A 26,403-nucleotide genomic window follows, 5' to 3' on the forward strand; every position below is an offset into this window, starting at 1 on the left:
CATTTAGGTATATTGCTTGCTAAAATAAGAAATCCTCCAGATACTTTTGCTCCCTCTTAAAGTCCGCACAGTCCTCATTTCTTAGCCCAGGGAACAGAATTCTGGTGAAAAGACAGAAGCCAGGTCTTCCAGCAGATAGCTGTGTCACCCTAAGTCATTTAACTTCTTGCAGATGCTGTTCCTCATTTGTAAAATGCAGATCACTGATGCCCCTTCCACTGTGAGCCAAACCCTATACATCAGGAGTTCACACTCTTTTCCAAGTGATATTTGAAGATCATTTCCCTGTTTGAACAAAGGGGTTAGAAGAGGAGTGATACATAAGTACTAAACACATCAAGTTTTACCAGCATTTTAATTAGTGAAACGAAATAACATAAAAACAGGCACAACCATGTCTCATACTAACAGATGTTAAGTAAATATGATTTCATATGACAAAATGTCATCCGCTATAACAAATTTCCAATAATTCTGACAATTATCTTTCCAAAAATTTTCCAAACTTGTAAGAAACATTACAAATTGGAGGTTTACTCTAAATATGCATAGTTATCTTACTACCTAGTTTTGTGTGCAAAAGACAATAAAGACTTTAAATTTGACCAAGATGTTGATGCTGAACATGAGAGTTCTTTTCTCCCCACCTCTAAGCTGCCAGCACCCCAACTACAACTACATGCCAAGACAGGTCAAACATGGAGACATAGTGCACAAAGAAAAATTATAAAGAAGATGATATTTGTCGTAACATCAATATAACTTCTGATGTATGTCCATAAAGCATAAAAGCATATCAGTATTAAAAAGCAAGAAAACAGAATTTGGAATTAATCCAATCCAAATGAGGCATCCTCAAACCTGAAAAAAAGAAAAAAAGGGTTATTAGCAAATACATTTATTTTATTTGGATTACAGATAGCACTACCAAAATTCACCTAACCTGTGCTATATAAATCACTGTTGGTAAAAGTAATAGCTGCAGGCAATTTTCCAGACTCATTAAAAGAGCATATCCTACTAGTTTATCCCACTGGTTCCCCCACAACCTTAGAAGAATGAATGCTGGTACTATAGTTCAGATCCTGGCTCTACCATTTAGTATCTGTGTGACTCTGGGCAGGTCACCCAAACTCTCTCATGCTCTCGAAAATTACCTTCCCTGTCCTACAGTGTAACAGGAAATTTGAATAGGTTTTCAGTGCCAAGATACCCTGTGGAGTAAAATTTCCCAGAAAAGCTGGATTATCTGCCTCTGGCCTCCAACTGAAGATGCAGAGAAGTCTAATTGCTCCCTGTTTCATGCAGCTACAGATACTTGCAAGATACGTCTGTTATAGTAGCTTTACATTAGGTTACAACAATCTGTTTCCATTTCTTTCCTCTATTGGACTGGGAGCTTCTAGAGGCCACCACAGTGCCCACACACTTAGGAACGGTGCATCTGCAGAATCATGTCACTCTTCCCTTATGGCTGAATAACAAAGCAACTGCCATGCAAAGGAAGGGACGGTTCACTTTTGAAGGCACAGAGATGCCCAAGGCAGAAATGGCAGAAGAAAGAGCAAACCCTTGAAGGTGCTGTGGGTAACCACAGCCTCTGTCCTGTCACAGCACACCTGTAGCTCTTCTGTCCTCCCTTTAGAGGGTCAGTGATGCTGGCAGAGACACACCCAGGGTCACATGCCTTCCTCATGCCACCCCACAGGAGAAGGGAATGTGACCCCGTGGGGTTCTTCTCTGCCTGCTAAATTGCTACCCTGATGAATGTCCTCCAGACAGTGAGGGTTATCATATGAGAGCTGTCTATAACAGTCCCCAGGATAGTGACATTAAAAAAAGATTTTCTGGGGCTTCCCTGGTGGCGCAGTGGTTAAGAATCCGCCTGCCAATGCAGGGGACACAGGTTTAAGCCCTGATCCGGGAAGATCCCACATGCCGCACAGCAACTAAACCTGTGCACCACAACTACTGAGCCTGTGCTCTAGAGCCCGCAAGCCACAACTACTGAGCCTACATGCCACAACTACTGAAGCTGGCACGCCTAGCCCCGTGCTCTGCAACAAGAGAAGCCACCACAATAAGAAGCCAGCCCACCACAACAAACAGTAGCCCCCACTCGCTGCAACTAGAGAAAGCCCGCATGCAGCAACAAACACCCAACGCAGCCAAAAATAAATAAATTACTTTATAAAAGAAAGATTTTCTTAAGATTAGAAACTTACCTCCATGATGCTGGTTACTGGTCTCGATCTACAGAAAAGAAAATGGAGAAAGAAAAAGAGAAACAGTTAAGTTTCACTTTTGAAATACTATGTACTAACAAATGTCTAAAACTGTTATAAATAAAGCTGGCAGAAGAGCCCACTGTCCCTCACCATGAGTGCCTCGTTAAGAAAAACCCAGCAGGTCCCCACCTTGCCTACTAGCCTTAGATCCCAAGCCAGCCAGAGAACTGAAGGAGTCTAGGATTGGAGGGCACTACCACAGCAGGACTTACAGACAAGACCGGTGCCTTCCTGAGACTCTCCTTGGTCCTGAGTATCCCTGAGGCTATCAGGAAGGCCCAAGGAAGCCAGTAGGGAAGAATCATTGGGAGTGCCTGTGCACTTGTGGAAGTGCTGCTACTGGTCCCTGCTCTCACTCCAGGGAAACCACTGTCTCCGTGACCACGCTGTGCAGAGATCTCTCAGAAGGTGCCACTAATCAGAGCTTTAATAACATTCCCTGATAATCCCAGTATGCAGATGTTCTTATATCAAGGCAGCTTTATGCTGTGGCTATGTTCAGATACAACTGTCAGCAGCTAAGGAAGGAACTTGAAAACTTACCCCACTTAACTATCTGGGGCTCTCTGAGAGTAACATGTTTCACGCGGCAGCTGTACTGATCCACTGCGTTGGGAGTGAACTCAGCGTGGACCAGAAGGTAGAAAGACCAGTCCTTGCTGAAAGACAGGTCTGATTGCTCCACTTCCATCTTCTCCCCATTCTTCAGCAAATCAATCTCAATCTGGGGTGGATGGAACCCAGACACATAGCAGTTCAGGTAATTTGGTTTTCCATTCTCTGCGGGGTGTCGTGAGTAAACCTGAACCTTCGGAGGACCTGAGGAGCAGCAGGGGAAGACAGATGAAATTGCAGAGTATTTCACTTGGGGCTACCTTGGTCTAAAGCTAGATCAGGCCCCAAGTGTTTATATTTGATCCTCCATTTCTCCCAATTCCATTTCCCCTCATGCCAAATGAGCTTCCATTTTTCCAAAAGGCAGCCTCCATTTTCTGGGATAAACCATGACTTAGTATCTTTCCCACATAATTCCCCTACACGTGCCTTTCAGGCTTTTTCTAGCAGATTTCTCTTAACATCTTCTTCAGTGTCAGTGAAGATTGTGCTGTATCTTTAATAATCTTTCTGTGGAGAATCTCAAGAACTTTTCATTGGCTCCTCAGCACCCACAGAATTCCTTATCACTCAAAAGTCTACATGATTTGGCCGTAATCTACTTATCAAGCTTCATTTCTCACTTCACACTCCCTCCATATTAGCCACATCAAAAATTCCCGTTATTGGGCTTTCCTGGCGGCGCAGTGGTTGAGAGTCCACCTGCCGAAGCAGGGGACACGGGTTCGTGCCCCGGTCTGGGAAGATCCCACATGCCGCGGAGCCGCTAGGCCCGTGAGCCATGGCCACTGAGCCTGCGCGTCCGGAGCCTGTGCTCCGCAACGGGAGAAGCCACAACAGTGAGAGGCCCACATACCGCAAAAAAAAAAAAAAAAAAAAAAAAAAAATTCCCGTTATTGTACGCTGTTTCAACCCAATTTTTTCCCCCTATGTTTACTCCTTTTTTTTTTTGCCTCGTGCCTAGATCCACACCGATCAGACTTCTCAATATGTGCCTAGTACAGTGCCTGGCACACAGCAATTGCTCTGTAAGTGGCAGGTGTAATTATTGTTACCTCCTTGCTCAGGTTCCTAACAGAGTCAACCCAAAGTATATTTCTACAAAACACAACCTCCTCATCGCGTCCAGAGTTTATATGACAAATCTCTATCTGAATCTGTATCTGATTTCATGAGCTAGAAAACAAAGAAACAAAACTGAAACACCTACAGGAGCTGGCAAATACCTTAAATGAAGTTGTTGGGCTGGGTAAGAACAATAGGGAAGGGTGAGGACTATGGCAAATGGGAGAGAACATACTCTCCATTAGGACCAGCTGGAATAATGCATGTGACAGTGGAATATGTATTTTTAATTAGCATGCTCAAGTGATTGCCATAATCTGCCAGGTTGGGAATATTGCATAATGCTACAGAACAGTGGCTTCCAAAATGGGATGCATGTCTAGACCCTCCAAGGGGATGTGTAAAGAAAATATTATAAACTCTATTTCTGCATTTTTCTTCCAAAGTGAAGTGTTGCTGCTACTGAATATACAGACTGATATAAATATATGTATATAACCACTTAAATACAAATACACTCAGGGTACAAGATTATAAAGTTCAGCTCATCCTCCATGTCCAGTGGTAGAGAGAAGGTGGAGTACCAGGCCACTCTGACCAGATGTATCTGTTTAGAAATGTCCCATCATCAAAGAAAAGGTCCCTAGGCCCACCAAGAGCTAGACTGGACATACCATGAAGCCCTGATATTTTTTCATAGTTCAAAGTGAAGATAATTCAGAAACCTCTTTGCATTTGAGCTTCTAATAATTAGAACATGTAGGTGCTACAGTAGTGAGAGCACAGGTTCATCCCACCTGGAATTCTCTCTTTGAGCGAGCTAGGCAGTTTGTGGGTTTTCTTTTTTTTTTTTTTTTGGAAGAATATCACAATAGTGGCTTCTAAGAAGAGGAGGTGTATCAGACAGGCCTGGGTTTGAATCTGCCCTCAACCACTTACTGGCTAAGGTTTTCGGGGAGAGTTATTTGAGTTTCTGTAGTTTAATTGAAAAATTATCTACACCCAGAGTAAAATAAAACCCACATAGGGGAAAGAGCAGAAAATAGATCCCCCAGAGGGAATCACAATTACATGTTTCTTGTATACGTTCCAGAAATGGCCTTGTATATCTTGCAGGCATGTATTACTTAGGAAATTTTCAAATTCAGATAGTTTTTAATGTCGGCTTGCTATTTTTCTACAGCTGTATGCAACCACAAATATCAATAATAGTGATAATACACACATTATGCTTCTTTTCTAAATAAATTTTAAACTAACTTCCTTTTTCTCATGAGCAACAACAAACAAACACACACACACACACACACACAAAAAAAAACCCGCTTCACAGAGCCTTTTGTGAGAGAGAAAAATCTGAGGGTCCGGTATATTGCAGGGTATTTAGAAGGTACTGAGTCAGTATCCATGGTGTCCCTGACAGACAGCTTGGGTAAGCATGTTGATTGCTCTTATCCCTAGTTTTACAACCTTTCTGAATGATAAACCTTCGCTTACTCAAAACTGAAAGTACATACTCAGTTCATCTTGGAAAGAACCAGGCAAGGAGCCAAAGGAGGAGCCCTCTGTGAAGAAAGGCAACAGGGGCCCATGTCCGCCCAGCCTGCTCCCGAGAATCTCTCCCCAGAAGGCTGTGAAAAACGCACGGATTACAGGCAAAGGGCTCACGACCCCCCAAATGCTCTGGTCAGGCTCTACTGTCTGCCATAAATCCCCTGCGTAATTAAGTTACTTCAGCTCTTCTAGCTTCCCTTTCCTCATCTATGACAAGCTGATGATAAAGGCATCCTGTTTACATCGTAGACGCATTTCACAATTAAATGACATACAGCACATAGCGCAGGTCAGTAAGCCGGCAACGGGTAGCTCTATGATTATTATTAAGAGCGACAGGTAGCGGGAACAAGAGAATGAACGACGTGAAGCGCTATATAAACACCTCAGGACATTCCACAAGAGTCGCGTGCAACTTCCTCGCCGTGGTTTGGTCGTCGCGCATTTGGGGAACGTGCAGAGAGGCAGCTGAACCTGGCGGGCGCCTGGAGGAAGCTCGAGGCCCTCGGGCTCCCAGCGGACTGATACACCCTGGCGGCGACTTCCCCCAAAGCCCACGCGTGGTCTCCACCCATTCGCAGCCCCCAACCCAGCCCTTTGGGACCCGGCAGCCCGCCCTCCGCTCCCGCTGCGCGGGAGAAGCCAAAGGCCCAGCGAACCAGCGGAAGAGAACCCCTCCCACACCTCGGTCGCTCTGTCCCGACCCACCCGGTGCGAGCAGCCAGAGGTCCCCTCCCCCCATCCCGGAGAAGCCGGCGTCCTGGGCTCGCAGCCCCCCTCCCCACTCCACACACCCCCACCGCCTCCACAGCCCGAGAGAAAGCCTCGTGCTACTCCACCGAACCTTGGGAGCGGGACCGGGGGGTACGGAGTTAGTGCCCAGTGGCTGCTAGCGGGACAGGGACGGGCTAGTGGAAGAGGGAAAGGGAGGAGGGGACACTCACGCTGGACGGCGTCCAGGCCAGACAGCGAGAGAAGCCCGAGCAGGACCAAAGTCATGAAGGGGGCCATCGCTACAGGAGCAGCTCCGGCGTCAGTGAGGACCCGGTCCCGCGCCCGCACTTATAGCCAGGCCCAGGCCGCCAATCAGAACCGTGCCCGCCGGGCCGTCACCGGTCTCCTAGCAGGCGAGGCCCTGGCAGGTTAGAAAGAGGTACTTCCCGGTCTTCAGTTTCATTTTCTGATAAGTCTCGTGATGCTTAGGAAGGCAGGGTTGAACCGGGTGGATTCGCTGTCTGTACATCGGCGTCCTCTTATCAGGGGTGCGCGCCCAAGCTTGGGGCGCGGGCCGCCCACCCGAGAGCTTCAGTCCGGAGGAACCTTCGCTTTTCGGAACAGCATCAGAAACGCTAAGGCACTTGCTCCCCAAGCATGCCCCAGCGAGTTAGGAGCCTAGAACCTGGTTTTCGATCAGGAAAACTGAAGCCCAGAAAAATTAATGAGAGTAAGGACAGAGATTGAATGGTACTGGGCAGAATCAGAACTTGGGTTCACAATCACAGCCCGGAAATACGCTGTAGGGCTTCGGGATTCTTTGGGCAAGAAAAGTCGTCCAGAAACCTCGAGGCCTCATGAGGACAGCTCAGAGAACCGTCCAGAGTGAAGGAGGACCTTCTTGCTTCCTGAGTCCCTTCAGGGAAAACCCTGTGTGGAGAAAGTCTGGCCTGTATCTTGCCTCTGTAGTTTAGGTAATTTTCTTTGTTTTGTTGATTTGTGGGGAAATGACCCCTGATAGTAAAAGGTAAAAGCAGTAACTGCTTAGAGCGTTAGACTTTACCGATCCCTTGAGGAACATCATTCCCTGCAAATTACCACACTAGAATGGTGCTTGGCATGGAGTAAATAGTTGGTAAACTGACTGAATGAGTGAATGGATGGATGGATGGAAGGATGGATAGATGGTTGGAAGGATGGATGGATGAACCTACGAATGAAAGAACGAACGAACATGCGAGGGAATACGTGAGTAAACATTAGGATGTAGGAATTACCCCGTTACATTTTTACGGATACGAAAACAAAGGCTAAGTGTTAGGTTTCAGATGGGCCTGATTCATTTGTCATTCGTGCTTCAGACACTTGGAAGATAGAGAACTGGGCAATTTTAGTGAGAATTTGGGTTGCATCTGCTGTGGGCCCAGCCAAAGAAGTTAAGCCGACTGACTCTAAGAGCGTGTCAGTGTTAGACTCCTTAAGGAAACCTCCACTCCAGAGATACCATAAAAAGATGCTGACATCACCTGGTAGCTGAGAACAGGGATCTTTTCTGAGTGGAACACTCAGAAGAGGAAGTGAACCATGGGGAGGGGGAGGGGCAGAGATCTTGGAAATCACCCTGGTTTGCACTTGAAGGGAGTTGGGTGGTGCTTCCCCAAAGAGCTCAACCAATGTCATCTGGATTTCTTTTACATGTTTTTAGAGGTTTCAACTATCCCTACTGTGGTGTTTGTGTCTAAACTAGAAAAAGGATACTCTCTGCAGACCTAATGAAAGGAGATAATGGCACAGAGAGAGCCCCAGGGAGCACAGAGGGAGTGTTCAGTAATGATTAAGAAGTGTACTATGATTATTGATGCTAGTTTCCTATTTTTTCTACCAGCTCTTTATAACTCTCTCGAAATGAAAGAATAATGGTTAGGCATAAAGTTATGAGTAAAGACACTCCTGCCCCTCCCTTTGTTTGTTTGTTTGTTGTTAACTCATTTAAGGGTCTTAACGCCTGGAATGTTAGTGTTGAATTGTTTTCTAGTGCCTTGGGAGCATAGGAAGAGACAGGGCTGGTGGTCACCTCTATATTCCTTGTTTACCACATCACAGACAAATACTGGAGTACTTAAAATTCTTAAAAGATAGAATCCGATCTATTCACTTGGAAAACCAGTTTTTAAAACACTTACAAAAAAAACAGTGAAGACAGAAAAAATTATATTTTTTCAGGTTTTTTTTGTTTTTTTTTTTTTAAAAAGGAGACCACTGTTTGCCTAGGAGGGCAAACTTCTGGAAATGTACAAACATGGCCTTTTAACAGTGTTATCTCCCATTAGTGGGATGAATGGCAGAATTTTTTTTTTTTTTTTGGCCTAATGACTTTTCTAAAAAACTTTTGTACAATAAATGTTATTCATAATAGTAAATATTTTCTGAATGTGGAAGAACTGGGACTTCATACACTCTTTTTGGGAATGGAAAATGGTACAACTACTTTGAAAAACAGTTTCAGTTTTTAAAAAAGTTAAACATATGCTGGCCATATGACCCAACCACTCCACTCTAGGTATTTACCCAAGAGAAAATGAAAGTGTATTTTCATGATGAGGACTTGTACAAAACTGTTCAAAGCAGCTTTATTGGTAACAGCCAGAAATTGGAAACAATCCAAACTTCCATCAACCGGCGAATGGATGAACAAACTGTGACAGCTATCCATACGATGGAATACTATCAGCAATAAATAAGGCATGGAGGTTTCCCTGGTGGCGCAGTGGTTGAGGATCTGCCTGCCAGTGCAGGCGACACAGGTTCGAGCCCTGGCCTGGGAAGATCCCACATGCCGCGGGGCAACTAGGTCCATGAGCCACAACTACTGAGCCTGCGTGTCTGGAGCCTGTGCTCCGCAACAAGAGAGACCGTGACAGTGAGAGGCCCATGCACTGCGATGAAGAGTGGCCCCTGCTCGCCGCAACTAGAGAAAGCCCTCGCACAGAAACGAAGACCCAACACAGCCAAAAATAAATTAATAAATTTTAAAAAATCATTGAATAGACAAGGCATGAACTATTGGTACACAGAATAATGGATGAAATAATGAGGCTGAAGGAAAAAAGCAAGACAAAAAAAGAGTACGTGCTGTATGATTCTTTTTATTTAAAACTCTAGAAAAAGCAGACTAATCTATGTAACAGATGGTTGGTTTCCAGAGGGTGGAGGGAGCATCAGGAGCCTAAGGACACTTTATCCATTATCTTGAGTATGATGATGGTTTCTCAAGTGTATACATGTAGTAGAACTTATTAAAGTGTATACTTTAAGTGTAATTTATCATATGTCAATTACACCTCAGTAAAGCTCCTTTTAAAAAAAAATAACCTAATAAGACTCCGCGCTTCCAGTGCAGGGGGCATGGGTTCAATCCCTGGGCAGGGAAGTTCCACCTGCTGCGTGGCACGGCCAAAAACAAAAAAGAACACAAGAAAACCTAAAAGCACAGGTACCTGTATCTTTGTTAGGCCAAGGAAGAATGAAGTCCTTGAACAGAAAGAAAAAGAAGGCTATTGAAGTAGGGAGAAAATAGGAATAGGTTAAAGCTCAAATGAGTTGGGTTGCACCTCAGTGGATCTCAGTCAGCACTTTTCTGGGGTGAACTCATCAGACAGCCAGAAAATCCAGGCCCCCTGGAAGGAGAGGAAAAAGCACACGTAGGGCATTTGTGCCTGGGCTCTTTCAAATGTTATGTCACTAATCAAAGTGTGGTACATGCATCACAACATCAGCAGCACCTTGGAGCTCTTAGAAATGGAGACACTCGGGCCCATCCTAGACCTACTAAATCAGAGCCTGCATTTTTTTTTTTTTTTTTTTTTTTTTTTTGCGATACGCGGGCCTCTCATTGTTGTGGCCTCTCCCGTTGCGGAGCACAGGCCCCGGACGCGCAGGCTCAGCGGCCATGGCTCACGGGCCCAGCCGCTCCGTGGTATGTGGGATATTCCCAGACCGGGGCACAAACCCGTGTCTCCTGCATCGGCAGGCGGACTCTCAACCACTGCGCCACCAGGGAAGCCCTGAGCCTGCACTTTAACAACATCCCAGGTGACTCGTATACACATTAAAGTTCGTGAAGCTGCTGACCCAAACCACAACAATCCAGAAGGTAGGGCTTACTTTCTTTTACAGGTAAAGACACAGTTTCAGAGAATTAAGATGCTCGTCCACGTTAGCTCTGAGCTATGTTTCAAATGCTGGTCCATGTGATTCGAAAGGCCTCATAATGTCCACTAGACAACCACTTCTGAGAAGAGGTTCGTGCGAAACGGTTCATTGGGTGGCTTGGATCAGGGCAACGATTAAAAGCATATGAGAAGGTGCAGAGAAGCAGGAACAAGTAACACAATGTATGGTAGTTTTTATTTAACTCACATTTGTTTTTGTCTGCCCACAAAAATAATATATGCATGTGGTAGAAAATTGGAACAAACAAAAAACTATAGGGAATTCCCTGATGGTCCAGTGGTTAGGACTCCAAGCTTCCACTGCAGGGGCCCAGGGGTTTGATCCCTGGTTGAGGAACTAAGATCCCACAAGCTGCGCAGCGTGACCAAAATAATAAATAAATAAAATTTTTTAAAAACTAAAAATACGAAAAACTATAAAGAGGAAAATTAAAACCACAGTGACCCTCCAACCCAAGAGAATTATCATTAAATGGTTTAATTTAATGAGTCTGAAGGTGGTTGCCTGCTCAGAAGTCCATCCTGAAAGCATGTCTTTATGTGTATAACTGAGTCACTTTGCTGTGCAGCAGAGATTGGCACAGTGTTGTAAATCAACTATACTTCAATTAGAAAAATAGAATTAACAAAAAAGTCAGTCCTGGTTAGATCTGTTTTGGGGCTGGCAATCCTCAGTCTTCTGTGTTAAATTCCATTGAATACAGCCAATGTCAATTGAGTGCAGGCTTTGTGGCAAATGGAAATACTGTAAGGATAAATCAGAAGATTCCAGACTGCCAACCAGGAGATTCCAATCTAGAGTTCAAATCAGCCCAATAATTAATTTATTAGCAGCCACCTAAGGTGTTCATGCCGACTGAATTCTTACATTTGTGCTCTTACATAACAGGCAACAGACCCAAAGGAAATGGGACACAGAGGGGAGCCGTTTTGTTTCCTGATAGTTTCGAAGTCAGACGCCATACAAAGGAGGGCAAAAACCTCACAAGATCCCGGGAAGGCAAGTACTATTCTCACTAATTGAGGGAGAGTATGTGGGAAGCCTAAAGTTGAGACAGGTGAAGTATCTCGTTGGTGAGGAATCTCTGCCTCACGGGCTTGTGTGTAACCACCACGCTCTTCCAATTGTCAGGGTGATTTTATTGGGAAAACCACACAGACTTGGTATAAAATAAATCAAGCAGTACAGAACTATAAACAGTAGTAACCGCAGTGTTTCAAGCACTTTTTATTTTTAATTACAATTCTGATACATGAATGTATGTCTGTTGCAAAACTACAAACAGGTCTACTGAGTGAAAGTGAAAGTTGCCTTCCTGTGTCTCTTCCCATCTCACTGTCCTCTCCTCAGGAAACATTGTTAAGCTTTGGTGCCTATCCCTTCATGGATATATATTGTATAGAGTTTGGAAGGTGAGGAATTTTAAAATTATAACTACAGAGACTGCTATTGTTATGTGTTAAGAACTCAGAGCTCACTAAAAGCATAAAGGGAGTTAGAGGTAGCATCGGTCCTCAGCTTGGATGGAGAGAGCGTTAGGGAAATGCTGAAGCCAAGACCCGCTGACACTGTGGGGACAACAGGACAATCCCAGGAGCCAAAGACCGGGCACCGTCCCTGGGTGCCCAGTGACTAAGTTCCTGGCACAGCCTCCTTTCATGGGTGTTTTCCTCTCATAGGTCCTTGCGTCTGCATCTCAGAAACTACTTAAAACTGCAGAATTCCTACTTGGATTTTCTATCCTGCCTTGGATTCTATTCAGCACTATTAAAAACGAAGACTCTCCTTCAAATGCCCTTTTTCCCTTTTGGCAAATTCCTGTACACCTCACTGTCTCACTTTCCACATTGCTTGGCTGACACTTGCCTCTGGCCAATTGCAGTGTGTGGTCCTTTCTGGCTGTCCCCTGCTATGCTGAAGCTGCATCAGATCCTTTCCTCTCTACTCTCTGGTGTCTTGGACCTTTCTAAACTCTTCTCCTAAAAGAGGACTGTGAAGAAACCAGTGCCTTGAGAGTTGCGTAGGTGAGGTAGGTCCACCATCTCCCCGAAGAAGCCAGGCTATGAACGGTGGGGAGCGGCTCAGAGAGAATTCATTCAGCATTTATTGGGGACAAGGGAGATTCCACAAAATTTGGATCATTCTATAAATACTTACTGAACTTGCTTATTTCCATTTCATAATATATCATCAATACTATCCATGTCGTTATGTACAGAGCTGCCTACTTATCATTAACAATATTATACTTTTCTCCTTACCATACCTTGTGGTAGGGAGACTAATGCCTCTCCCCCTCCCCCCCTCCCCCCAAAAGAGGATGTTCATAGCCTAATTCCTGGAACCTGTGAATATGTTACCTTACATGGCATAAAGGGCTTTGCAGGTGTGATTAAGGTTAGGGACCTTGAGATGGGGAGATTATCAGAAATGATTGGGGTCCGCCCAGTGTAACCACATAGGACTTAACAGCAGAGAACTTTGGGACTTCCCTGGAGGTCCAGTGGTTAGGACTCTGAGCTTCCACCTCAGGGGGCACCAGTTTGATCCATGGTTGGGGAACTAGGATCCTGCATGCCTCGCTGAGTGGTAAAAAAAAAAAAAAATCAGAGAACTTTCCTGACTGTGGTCAGAAGGAGATGTGACTACAGAAGTAGGATCAGGGAGATGCAGCATGCTGATTTTGCAGATGAAGGATGGAGCGTGAGTCAAGGAATGTAGGCAACTTCTAGAAGGTGGGAAAGGTAAGGACATGGAATCTCCCATAGTCTGCAGAATGGAAAGCAGCCCTGCCTTAATTTTAAGCCCGGGAGACTTGTGTTGGACTTCTGACTTACAGAACTGTAGGATGATAAAGTGTGTTGTTTGAAGCCATCAGGTTTGTGGTAATTTATAACAGCAGCAAGAAAAAAAGAAACAAACCCCCTTCGTACTGCTGCAGAATCCTACAGTTTTGGGCCTTGGTTGCCAGGAGCCTAGCTCAGTGTAACTATTTGCCTTTTCAATGTTGTCTTTACCTGTCGGTTAACCAGATCTGGCCACACAGCGCATTTTGGGTACTCTCGTGTGAGGGAGGGCTATCATCAGCTCAGCAGCTGAGGGGGGAGGAGTTTTGCTGTAGCCTGGCTTGGTCAGGAGCCTTGGTCCTCCCCCTCCTACCACTGTCCCGACTGAGCTGGGTCAGCCCCAGTGATGTGGGCCCAGCTGGCCCTGACATTTCTGGACTATTTCTCTGACACCACGCACCCAGTGGGCCAAACCACTCCTGCTGTACCTGCTGTTGCCAGTGCTGAGCAGTGAAGGAGAGTAAGAAGAGGAGCCCTCTAGTCCCCAGGACAAAGGTGCCCCAAAGCTTTGGCTTCTTTCTTCTTAGCCTGGCCCCAACCTATCCATCAGGCCTCAGTGTTCACAGCAATCATTCAGGTTCTACAAACTTTTACTATCACCTTGCTAGGTGCTGGGCACTGGGCTGGTCTGGGGAAAACTCTTTCTTCAAAGAATTCATGGACTCTGGTTTATATACCTTTAATAGATTATGATTCCAAGAAAGCAACCTGTTCCACGTGGAGGGGTCAAAGAGCCTGTGAACGACTTTGGAGCCAAGAAAAAGAATGTGGACTTAACCTTTAGACCATGATGCTGGTGCCAGTTGAGCTGGGGTTTTGTTTTTGTTTTTTCCTTGTGGTTTTCTTCTGAGCATTTTTTGTTTGATATTTTAAAAAACTTTTCCACTAAGCTTAATATTTTTCCAATTATAAAATTAATATCCGTTGTGAAAAGTTCACACAATGTAGGTAAAAATAAAGATAAAAATTTAAATCACCTGTTAACCCTCCATCTAAAAATATCCACTGCTAATGAATTGATGTTTGTTCCCAGACTTTGTCTATTCATATACAGATATAAGCATGGATATATATGTTTGGAAAGATGTAATCATTCTGCCCATATTTCTTTGCAACAGCTTTTTAATTTAATGATGTGTCATGGACAATATATCTTTTTCTATAATAAAAGATGTACATAGTTTTTTCATACTTTCATTGCATTTCATTATATGAATATTCCATATTTTTATCCAATCCTGTATTGGGGATGTTTCCAGTTTTTTCTATTATAACTCCTCCTGCACACTATGAAACTGCCCTCTGGTCCATGTACTATTTAATGGTCATGGTAGTGGTGTCAGCCATTCAGGTTTTGTGCTAATCCATCTATTTGAAAGTAAGCAGAAAAGCAGAACTTACTCCAGTCTATTTAACATTTTATAAAGGGGGCTGAAATGCAATAAACTGTCACAGTAGAGATTATTAATAGTCTTATAACCATGAAAAAAGAGCTCTAACTTGCATTTTTAACGTAGAGAATTAGCCTCACTTTTAGTTTTATTCAGAAGTTCTGTAAAGCCTGTGTGTTTCTGCTGAACACAGGATGTGGGCACAGAACCCAGAGTCGCTGAGGGGCAAGATGAGGCGCAGATGGGTCTCAGGTTTTGCCACCAGCAGTCCCGAAGTGCTTGTTTTTGTTGTTGTTTCTTTTTCTTTTTACTCCTGAACTTCTGAACCAGTTTTCCATTTACAGCAGCCAAGAAGATATGGGATTATGTGTGTAACTCATGCAAAAGTGTTTTTAACTTGAACATCTGGCTTCTACATTCTGAGTGTAGTACCCATGAGTGGGTAGCCAACTCAAGCTCACGGGACCCAGTGAAGGGCAAGCATCACCAGGTGGACCTTAGGGGTCCACAAGCACCCTGCCCTCAAGCACTGAGAACTTGGCTGCTCAGTAATTGCCTCAAGATCCACCCAGGGATTTCCTATCCAATTTAATGGAGGAGAGCTTAAGGATTGAGAGACCATAACTTCACAGTTCGTATTAAGGGTGTGGAAAACAGGGATCCTCTTTTTAAATATCTGCTCCCCAATACTGATCCCAACAAACTGCACTCACAACCATGGATGGTTAAAAATGCACTTTAATTCTCTTGCCCTTTGTAGAGTTTTCTTTCTCATGAATTAGTGTTCTGTCGTTTCTACCAGGATGCAGTGGTTGGGGATGCTGGCCCTTTAACAGGGGAGCAGGGGAGGGGCTGGGAATTTTTTTTTTTTTTTTTTTTTTTGCGGTACGCGGGCCTGTCACTGTTGTGGCCTCTCCCGTTGCGGAGCACAGGCTCCGGACACGCAGCCTCAGCGGCCATGGCTCACGGCCCCAGCCGCTCCGTGGCACGTGGGATCTTCCCGGACCGGGGCACAAACCCGTGTCCCCTGCATCGGCAGGCGGACTCTCAACCACTGGCGCCACCAGGGAAGCCCTCTTCTTTTTTTCTTTTTTCTTTTTTTTTAAAGAGGATGTATTTTGGTTTTTTGTTTAAATTTTATTTATTTCTTGGCTGTGTTGGGTCTCGTTGCTGCTCGCAGGCTTTTATCTAGTTGCAGCGTGGCAATGCGCAGGCTTCTCATAGCGGTGGCTTCTTTTGTTGCGGAGCATGGGCTCTAGGCAGGAGGGCTTCAGTATTGCGGCGCATGGGCTCAGTAGTTGTGTCTCGTGGGCTCTAGAGCGCGTGGGCTTCAGTAGTTGTGGCGCACGGGCTTCGTCGCTCCATGGCATGTGGGAATCTTCCTGAACCAGGGATCGAACCTGTGGCCCCTGCGTTGGCAGGCGGATTCTTAACCAGTGGGCCATCAGGGAAGCCCTGACTTGCATTTTCCTAATGACTCATGTGTTGAACATGTTTTCAAGTGCTTATTGGCCATTTATATATAACTTTGTAGAAATGTCTACTTAAATCCTCTGTTTACTTTGTAATTGAGTTATTTGTTTTTATTGTTGAGTTCTAAGAGTTCTTTATATATTCTAGACCTTTCTGAGGTATATGATTTGTAAATATTTTCTCCTATGGGGTGTCTTTTCCCCTTCTCGTTGGTGTCCTGTGAAACTCAAAATTTTTTAAAAGTCAGTTTTTACCTTTTTCAGGTCACTTGCGCTTTTGGTGTCACGTCTAAGAAACCATTGCCTAATCTGAGATCATGAAGATTTTTTTTACAAGAGTTTTATAGTTTTAGCTCTCACATCTAGGTCTTTGATGTATTTTGATTGTTTTTTGTGTATGGTATGACTAACAGACCCAACGTCATTCTTTTGCATGTGGATATTCCATTTTTCCAGCACCATTTGTTGAACAACTTACCTTTATATACTACAGAATATCATTGTAGAACATTGAGTAATAGAGGAAAAAAGGAAATTTGTCACTTATAAATCTATTACTCAAAGTGATCTTGTTTACTTTTAGGATTATTTCCTTATAGTTGTTTTTTCTTAAATATTAATGTTAACAATCAGGTGTTATCTAGTTAATCTTATCAATTTTATAGGTAAGTACTGTTATTATTTCCATTTTACAGATGAGGGAACACAGAGAGATTAGGAATTCTAATTCAGATGTACTTGGGCAGTAAGTGGTAGTGCCAGGATTTGAACCCAAGCAGTGTGACTGCAGAGCCTCTGCACTTATACAATGTGCAGGCATGTGTGAGTTAAATTATTATTTTGTGGTATTACAGCACTGTTCTAGCCTTAGTCTCCCCCTACATACAAATGAGTGAACATGTATGATTTAATTGATAACAACAATAATAACTAAACACATACTCTTGTTCCCACCATCCAGGCAAGAACTCAGGTATCTCCAATATCTTTAAATGTGTGCCCCTTCTGTTGAATGTGTGTGCCCATCCCCATTCTATTCCCTTACCTTGCCAGCTTCAGAGTTAACTACCATTCTGAAATTTTCTACCATTCCCTGTTTTTCTTTATCTGACTTACTCCATATAAATATATACCCAAATAATGCTATTTAGTTTTGGCTACTGTTGAGTTTTGTATAAAATGGAATCACTGTATATATTTTGGAGGGACTTGCTGGGTTTTTCTTCACTCAACATTTTTTGTGATTCATCCATGTTAATTTTTATAACAACAATTTGTTCAGTTTCACGCCTGCATAGCTTTCCATTGTCTGAATGTATCTTTATCCAACTTTAGATTGTTTCCATTGTTTGCTGTTAGAAACAGTGTTGGAATAAAGTTTCTTTTTTTTAATAGATCTTTATTGGAGTATAATTACTTCACAATACTGTGTTACTTTCTGTTGTACAACAAAGCAAATCAGCCATATGCATACACATTTTATACATCTGTTGCAGCCCGTGTGCAAGAGTTCCTCTATGTTAGTAGTAGAATTGCTGAGTCATAGGGTATGTGCATCTTTAATTTTACTACATAATACTCTAGTTTTCCAAAGTTGTTTTATCAGTTTATGCTCTCAACAGCAATGTAATAAGTTCTCATTGGGGTATGTCTTTGCCAACACTTAGCATATCCAGATTTTTAAAACTTTTGCCTATCTTTTGGAATGATGGGTTTTAATTTGCATTAATGTTAAACACCATATATATATGGTGTGGAGTTTTTTGTAAAATGACCGTTCAAGTCTTTTGCCTATTTTTCTCTTGGGGTGTTGCCTTTTTCTTAGTGGTTTTTAGTGTTTGATATATTCTAGATACCAATCTTTGTTATAGGTATGGTGAATATATTCAATCTGTGGCTTGACGTTTTACTTTTTTCGTGGGGTCTCTTAATGTAGTTCTAAATTTTAAGGAGATCAATCAGTCTTTTGCTATATGCATGTAATTTGTGACTTCTATGTTGAGGTCATAAAAATGGTTTTATATTTTTTTCCTATGTTTAAAATTTTTGAATCTTGCATCTAAATCCTTTTCCGTTGGAACTTACATTTGTGCATAGTGTGAGGTAGGGACCTATTTTCCCCCCACATATTGATAACCATTTGTCTCAGCACCGTGTTTGTTTTTTTTTCAGAAGTCCTTCCTTTTACCATTGATCTGGAATGTCTTGTATGTCAAGTTTCCACAGATGCATGAGTTTGTTTCTGGGCTCTTTTCTATTCCATTGGTCTTTGTCCATCCCTGGGCCAATTCCATCCTGTTTTAATTATAAATCTCTCACTTTATTATTCTTCAGGTGTGTCTTTGTCTTTCTTCCTCCATTAACTCTCTTCCATATTTTAGGATCAGTTTGTCAAGTTCCATGAAAAACTATTAAAATTTTGTTAATAATTACATTAAATCTATATATCAAGTTAGGAAGAAGTGATATCTTTAGGATATTTAATCTTCCTATCCATAAACATACTCTCTCCCCATTTTTTTGTCTTCATTAATTTCCTCCAATAAAACAATTCCTACAATTTTTCCATTAAGAGCTTCCATTAACATCTTTTGTTAGCTTTACATTGGTGTATGCATTTATATTTAAAAACTGTATACATTTAAATATGTGTGTATTTAAATTTAAATACTATTATTTGAACATATATAGCATATATATTTATACTTAAGTACTATGTATATTGCTACTATAAATTAAATATTTTTAATTTACATTTTGTTACCAGTATAAATGCATTTAACTTTTATGTTGATTTTTCTGTCCAGCAAATTTAAATTCTCTTATTCAGTTAAATTCTCTTATTAATCCTAATAATTCATCTTTTATACCTTATTGACATTTCTATATAGTTAATCTATATATAACATCAAAATAATATAATTTTGTTTCTTCTCTTCAAATCCTTATTCATTTTACTTTTTTTCCTTGTCTTAATTTGCTGCTGGGACCTCTAGTATAATATCACTCAGAAGTAGCACTGGGCCTCCTTATCTTATCTCTGATTTTACCTGTAAAATACCGATATCTCTCTATTAATGTGTGCATGTGTCTGTTTATGTGTGTTAAGAAAACCCTTAGAAGTCTAAGTAAATTAGCCTATTTTTCCTCCAGCTATGAGTTTTTTATCATAAACTCACTGAGTGTTGAAATTTACTTGAACACTTATTCTGAAGCTTTGAAATAAGCATATAAATCATCTCCTTTAATCTGTTACTGTAATAAACCACATTAATTTTATGATTTTTAATGTGAAATATAACATTCCTTTAAAATGTGCAGAATATATGTACATTTAACAAAAAATTACAAAGCAAAATCTCTTGTAACCACCATCCAGGTCAAGAAATAAAACATTACTAGCACTCCATAAGCTCCTGTGCCCGCTACTAGTTAGATATTAAATATTCAGTTTATGTGCTTATTTTTTGATTTCTTTTTACATAGAACTGATACATTTCTTTTCCTCTTCCTTTCTTCTCACATTTTAGGCCTTCTCTCTGCCTGAAGTGCATCATTTAGAATCTCCTTTAGTGAGGACCTAAAGGGTACTGAAATCTGACTTTTTATCTAATGACGTTTACTTTGCTGTAATTTTTTAAAAGATATTTTTGTTGTGTATGGAATTGTATGTAGGCAGTTGTTTTACTACATTCATGATTACTTTCTGCTATGTTCTGGATCCCACTGACATTGAGAAGTCAGCTGTTGTTCCTTTGAGAAGCTGAACACAGTGTTAATTACCATTGTTTTAGTTAGTGAAACAAACAAAATAGGCACAACCAAGTCTCTCTCTAACAGATGTAAGAGGTAAATATGAATTTTATATGGCAAAATGTTTTATCCACTGTAATAAGTTTCCATAATTCTGAAAATTATCTTTCAAAATTTTTCCAAAATTCTAAGAAAAATTACAAATTGGAGGTTTACGCTAAACATGCATACTATCTTATTATCCAGTTTTGTATGCAGAAGAGACTGAAGAGTTCAGATTTGACCGAGATGTTGATGTTAAACCTGAAATTCTGTCTTTCCCACCTCTAGGCTGCCAGAGCCCCCACTACAGCTACCTGCCAAGACAGGTCAAATGTGGAGACGTAGCGCCCTAGGTAGAATTATAAGGAAGATGATATTTGCGGTAACATCAATACAACTTCTGATTTAATGCATAAAGCATAAAAACATATAAGCATTAAAAAGCAAGACAAGAATAACGGAATCACTTTGCTATACAACAGAAGTTAACACAACATTATAAATCAACTATACTTCAATAAACTAAATTTTTAAAAAAAGAAAAATAAAAAGCAAGACAACAGAATTTGGAATTAGTCCAATCCAAATGAAGCATCTTCAAACCTGAAAAAAAGAAAAAAAGGAGTATTAGCAAATACATTTATTTTATTTGGATTACAGATAGCACCACCAAACTTATCTAACTTGTGCTGTATAAATCACTGTTGGTAAAAGTAGTAGGTGCAGGTGATTTTCCAGATCCATTAAAAGAGCATATCCTATTAGTTTATCCCACTGGTTCCCCCACAACCTTAGAAGAATGAATGCTGGTACTATAGTTCAGATCCTGGCTCTACCATTTAGTATCTGTGTGACTCTGGGCAGGTCACCCAAACTCTCTCATGCTCTCGAAAATTACCTTCCCTGTCCTACAGTGTAACAGGAAATTTGAATAGGTTTTCAGTGCCAAGATACCCTGTGGAGTAAAATTTCCCAGAAAAGCTGGATTATCTGCCTCTGGCCTCCAACTGAAGATGAAGAGAAGTCCAATTGCTCCCTGTTTCATGCAGCTACAGATACTTGCAAGATACGTCTGTTATAGTAGCTTTACATTAGGTTACAACAATCTGTTTCCATTTCTTTCCTCTATTGGACTGGGAGCTTCTAGAGGCAACCACAGTGCCCACACACTTAGGAACGGTGCATCTGCAGAACCATGTCACTCTTCCCTTCTGGCTGAATAACAAAGCAACTGCCATGCAAAGGAAGGGACGGTTCACTTTTGAAGGCACAGAGATGCCCAAGGCAGAAATGGCAGAAGAAAGAGCAAACCCTTGAAGGTGCTGTGGGTAACCGCAGCCTCTGTCCTGTCACAGCACACCTGTAGCTCTTCTGTCCTCCCTTTAGAGGGTCAGTGATGCTGGCAGAGACACACTCAGGGTCACATGCCTTCCTCATGCCACCCCACAGGAGAAGGGAATGTGACCCCGTGGGGTTCTTCTCTGCCTGCTAAATTGCTACCCTGATGAATGTCCTCCAGACAGTGCGGGTTATCATATGAGAGCTGTCTATAACAGTCCCCAGGATAGTAACATTAAAAAAAGATTTTCTGGGGCTTCCCTGGTGGCGCAGTGGTTAAGAATCCGCCTGCCAATGCAGGGGACACAGGTTTAAGCCCTGATCCGGGAAGATCCCACATGCCGCACAGCAACTAAACCTGCGCACCACAACTACTGAGCCTGTGCTCTAGAGCCCGCAAGCCACAACTACTGAGCCTACATGCCACAACTACTGAAGCTGGCACGCCTAGCCCCGTGCTCCGCAACAAGAGAAGCCACCACAATAAGAAGCCAGCCCACCACAACAAACAGTAGCCCCCACTCGCTGCAACTAGAGAAAGCCCGCACGCAGCAACAAACACCCAACGCAGCCAAAAATAAATAAATTACTTTATAAAAGAAAGATTTTCTTAAGATTAGAAACTTACCTCCATGATGCTGGTTAGTGGTCTCGATCTACAGAAAAGAAAATGGAGAAAGAAAAAGAGAAACAGTTAAGTTTCACTTTTGAAATACTATGTACTGACAAATGTCTAAAACTGTTATAAATAAAGCTGGCAGAAGAGCCCACTGTCCCTCACCATGAATGCCTCGTTAAGAAAAACCCAGCAGGTCCCCACCTTGCCTACTAGCCTTAGATCCCAAGCCAGCCAGAGAACTGAAGGAGTCTAGGATTGGAGGGCACTACCATAGCAGGACTTACAGACAAGACCGGTGCCTTCCTGAGACTCTCCTTGGTCCTGAGTATCCCTGAGGCTATCAGGAAGGCCCAAGGAAGCCAGTAGGGAAGAATCATTGGGAGTGCCTGTGCACTTGTGGAAGTGCTGCTACTGCTCCCTGCTCTCACTCCAGGGAAACCACTGTCTCCGTGACCACGCTGTGCAGAGATCTCTCAGAAGGTGCCACTAATCAGAGCTTTAATAACATTCCCTGATAATCCCAGTATGCAGATGTTCTTATATCAAGGCAGCTTTATGCTGTGGCTATGTTCAGATACAACTGTCAGCAGCTAAGGAAGGAACTTGAAAACTTACCCCACTTAACTATCTGGGGCTCTCTGAGAGTAACATGTTTCACGCGGCAGCTGTACTGATCCACTGCGTTGGGAGTGAACTCAGCGTGGACCAGAAGGTAGAAAGACCAGTCCTTGCTGAAAGACAGGTCTGATTGCTCCACCTCCATCTTCTTCCCATTCTTTAGCAAATCAATCTCAATCTGGGGTGGATGGAACCCAGACACATAGCAGTTCAGGTAATTTGGTTTTCCATTCTCTGCGGGGTGTCGTGAGTAAACCTGAACCTTCGGAGGACCTGAGGAGCAGCAGGGGAAGACAGATGAAATTGCAGAGTATTTCACTTGGGGCTACCTTGGTCTAAAGCTAGATCAGGCCCCAAGTGTTTATATTTGATCCTCCATTTCTCCCAATTCCATTTCCCCTCATGCCAAATGAGCTTCCATTTTTCCAAAAGGCAGCCTCCATTTTCTGGGATAAACCATGACTTAGTATCTTTCCCACATAATTCCCCTACACGTGCCTTTCAGGCTTTTTCTAGCAGATTTCTCTTAACATCTTCTTCAGTGTCAGTGAAGATTGTGCTGTATCTTTAATAATCTTTCTGTGGAGAATCTCAAGAACTTTTCATTGGCTCCTCAGCACCCACAGAATTCCTTATCACTCAAAAGTCTACATGATTTGGCCGTAATCTACTTATCAAGCTTCATTTCTCACTTCACACTCCCTCCATATTAGCCACATCAAAAATTCCCGTTATTGGGCTTTCCTGGCGGCGCAGTGGTTGAGAGTCCACCTGCCGAAGCAGGGGACACGGGTTCGTGCCCCGGTCTGGGAAGATCCCACATGCCGCGGAGCCGCTAGGCCCGTGAGCCATGGCCACTGAGCCTGCGCGTCCGGAGCCTGTGCTCCGCAACGGGAGAGGCCACAACAGTGAGAGGCCCACATACCGCAAAAAAAAAAAAAAAAAAAAAAATTCCCGTTATTGTACGCTGTTTCAACCCAGTCAGTTTTTTCCCCCCATGTTTACTCCTTTTTTTTTTTGCCTCGTGCCTAGATCCACACCGATCAGACTTCTCAATATGTGCCTAGTACAGTGCCTGGCACACAGCAATTGCTCTGTAAGTGGCAGGTGTAATTATTGTTACCTCCTTGCTCAGGTTCCTAACAGAGTCAACCCAAAGTATATTTCTACAAAACACAACCTCCTCATCGCGTCCAGAGTTTATATGACAAATCTCTATCTGAATCTGTATCTGATTTCATGAGCTAGAAAACAAAGAAACAAAACTGAAACACCTACAGGAGCTGGCAAATACCTTAAATGAAGTTGTTGGGCTGGGTAAGAACAATAGGGAAGGGTGAGGACTATGGCAAATGGGAGAGAACATACTCTCCATTAGGACCAGCTGGAATAATGCATGTGACAGTGGAATATGTATTTTTAATTAGCATGCTCAAGTGATTGCCATAATCTGCCAGGTTGGGAATATTGCATAATGCTACAGAACAGTGGCTTCCAAAATGGGATGCATGTCTAGACCCTCCAAGGGGATGTGTAAAGAAAATATTATAAACTCTATTTCTGTATTTTTCTTCCAAAGTGAAGTGTTGCTGCTACTGAATATACAGACTGATATAAATATATGTATATAACCACTTAAATACAAATACACTCAGGGTACAAGATTATAAAGTTCAGCTCATCCTCCATGTCCAGTGGTAGAGAGAAGGTGGAGTACCAGGCCACTCTGACCAGATGTATCTGTTTAGAAATGTCCCATCATCAAAGAAAAGGTCCCTAGGCCCACCAAGAGCTAGACTGGACATACCATGAAGCCCTGATATTTTTTCATAGTTCAAAGTGAAGATAATTCAGAAACCTCTTTGCATTTGAGCTTCTAATAATTAGAACATGTAGGTGCTACAGTAGTGAGAGCACAGGTTCATCCCACCTGGAATTCTCTCTTTGAGCGAGCTAGGCAGTTTGTGGGTTTTCTTTTTTTTTTTTTTTTGGAAGAATATCACAATAGTGGCTTCTAAGAAGAGGAGGTGTATCAGACAGGCCTGGGTTTGAATCTGCCCTCAACCACTTACTGGCTAAGGTTTTCGGGGAGAGTTATTTGAGTTTCTGTAGTTTAATTGAAAAATTATCTACACCCAGAGTAAAATAAAACCCACATAGGGGAAAGAGCAGAAAATAGATCCCCCAGAGGGAATCACAATTACATGTTTCTTGTATACGTTCCAGAAATGGCCTTGTATATCTTGCAGGCATGTATTACTTAGGAAATTTTCAAATTCAGATAGTTTTTAATGTCGGCTTGCTATTTTTCTACAGCTGTATGCAACCACAAATATCAATAATAGTGATAATACACACATTATGCTTCTTTTCTAAATAAATTTTAAACTAACTTCCTTTTTCTCATGAACAACAACAAACAAACACACACACACACACACACACACAAAAAAACCCGCTTCACAGAGCCTTTTGTGAGAGAGAAAAATCTGAGGGTCCGGTATATTGCAGGGTATTTAGAAGGTACTGAGTCAGTATCCATGGTGTCCCTGACAGACAGCTTGGGTAAGCATGTTGATTGCTCTTATCCCTAGTTTTACAACCTTTCTGAATGATAAACCTTCGCTTACTCAAAACTGAAAGTACATACTCAGTTCACCTTGGAAAGAACCAGGCAAGGAGCCAAAGGAGGAGCCCTCTGTGAAGAAAGGCAACAGGGGCCCATGTCCGCCCAGCCTGCTCCCGAGAATCTCTCCCCAGAAGGCTGTGAAAAACGCACGGATTACAGGCAAAGGGCTCACGACCCCCCAAATGCTCTGGTCAGGCTCTACTGTCTGCCATAAATCCCCTGCGTAATTAAGTTACTTCAGCTCTTCTAGCTTCCCTTTCCTCATCTATGACAAGCTGATGATAAAGGCATCCTGTTTACATCGTAGACGCATTTCACAATTAAATGACATACAGCACATAGCGCAGGTCAGTAAGCCGCCAACGGGTAGCTCTATGATTATTATTAAGAGCGACAGGTAGCGGGAACAAGAGAATGAACGACGTGAAGCGCTATGTAAACACCTCAGGACATTCCACAAGAGTCGCGTGCAACTTCCTCGCCGTGGTTTGGTCGTCGCGGATTTGGGGAACGTGCAGAGAGGCAGCTGAACCTGGCGGGCGCCTGGAGGAAGCTCGAGGCCCTCGGGCTCCCAGCGGACTGATACACCCTGGCGGCGACTTCCCCCAAAGCCCACGCGTGGTCTCCACCCATTCGCAGCCCCCAACCCAGCCCTTTGGGACCCGGCAGCCCGCCCTCCGCTCCCGCTGCGCGGGAGAAGCCAAAGGCCCAGCGAACCAGCGGAAGAGAACCCCTCCCACACCTCGGTCGCTCTGTCCCGACCCACCCGGTGCGAGCAGCCAGAGGTCCCCTCCCCCCATCCCGGAGAAGCCGGCGTCCTGGGCTCGCAGCCCCCCTCCCCACTCCACACACCCCCACCGCCTCCACAGCCCGAGAGAAAGCCTCGTGCTACTCCACCGAACCTTGGGAGCGGGACCGGGGGGTACGGAGTTAGTGCCCAGTGGCTGCTAGCGGGACAGGGACGGGCTAGTGGAAGAGGGAAAGGGAGGAGGGGACACTCACGCTGGACGGCGTCCAGGCCAGACAGCGAGAGAAGCCCGAGCAGGACCAAAGTCATGAAGGGAGCCATCGCTACAGGAGCAGCTCCGGCGTCAGTGAGGACCCGGTCCCGCGCCCGCACTTATAGCCAGGCCCAGGCCGCCAATCAGAACCGTGCCCGCCGGGCCGTCACCGGTCTCCTAGCAGGCGAGGCCCTGGCAGGTTAGAAAGAGGTACTTCCCGGTTTT

The 26,403-nt window shown here is 43.3% G+C and overlaps 2 protein-coding genes and 1 long non-coding RNA gene across 4 annotated transcripts; 1 reads left to right on the forward strand and 2 right to left on the reverse strand.

The window, feature by feature from the left end:
- Positions 1–336: 336 nt before the first annotated feature.
- Positions 337–6,620, reverse strand: B2M (beta-2-microglobulin). The gene is made up of 4 exons (XM_004281255.4): positions 6,467–6,620; positions 2,832–3,107; positions 2,226–2,253; positions 337–861 (listed from the first exon to the last, which is right to left on the reverse strand). Exons 1-3 carry the CDS (start codon positions 6,531–6,533, stop codon positions 2,240–2,242), a joined length of 357 nt encoding a protein of 118 aa, XP_004281303.2. The 5' UTR covers positions 6,534–6,620; the 3' UTR covers positions 337–861; positions 2,226–2,239.
- LOC125963661 (beta-2-microglobulin) lies at positions 337–26,336 on the reverse strand. 2 transcript variants are annotated; one of them, XM_049706737.1, is made up of 4 exons: positions 26,180–26,336; positions 22,546–22,821; positions 21,940–21,967; positions 337–861 (listed from the first exon to the last, which is right to left on the reverse strand). In XM_049706737.1, exons 1-3 carry the CDS (start codon positions 26,244–26,246, stop codon positions 21,954–21,956), a joined length of 357 nt encoding a protein of 118 aa, XP_049562694.1. In that variant the 5' UTR covers positions 26,247–26,336; the 3' UTR covers positions 337–861; positions 21,940–21,953. The 2 variants fall into 2 exon arrangements, with proteins under 2 accessions (XP_049562694.1, XP_049562695.1); XM_049706738.1 differs by lacking the exon at positions 337–861 and adding an exon at positions 20,357–20,576.
- On the forward strand, positions 6,718–17,574 carry LOC117197207 (uncharacterized). The gene is made up of 2 exons (XR_004477744.2): positions 6,718–7,210; positions 14,002–17,574. It is a non-coding gene; the product is annotated as an uncharacterized LOC117197207 (long non-coding RNA).
- Positions 26,337–26,403: the final 67 nt, after the last annotated feature.

The sequence above is a fragment of the Orcinus orca genome, chromosome 2 (genome assembly GCF_937001465.1).
Source record: "Orcinus orca chromosome 2, mOrcOrc1.1, whole genome shotgun sequence".
NCBI classification, from domain to species: Eukaryota; Metazoa; Chordata; class Mammalia; order Artiodactyla; family Delphinidae; genus Orcinus; species Orcinus orca.

Bases quoted from the DNA above. Each gene is read 5' to 3' on its own strand.
- LOC125963661 (XM_049706737.1), bottom strand. From the start codon at position 26,246: ATGGCTCCCTTCATGACTTTGGTCCTGCTCGGGCTTCTCTCGCTGTCT. The intron at 22,822-26,179 runs GTGAGTGTCCCC...GCTGCTCCTCAG, and splicing joins TGGCCTGGACGCCGTCCAGC to GTCCTCCGAAGGTTCAGGTT.
- B2M (XM_004281255.4), bottom strand. From the start codon at position 6,533: ATGGCCCCCTTCATGACTTTGGTCCTGCTCGGGCTTCTCTCGCTGTCT. The intron at 3,108-6,466 runs GTGAGTGTCCCC...GCTGCTCCTCAG, and splicing joins TGGCCTGGACGCCGTCCAGC to GTCCTCCGAAGGTTCAGGTT.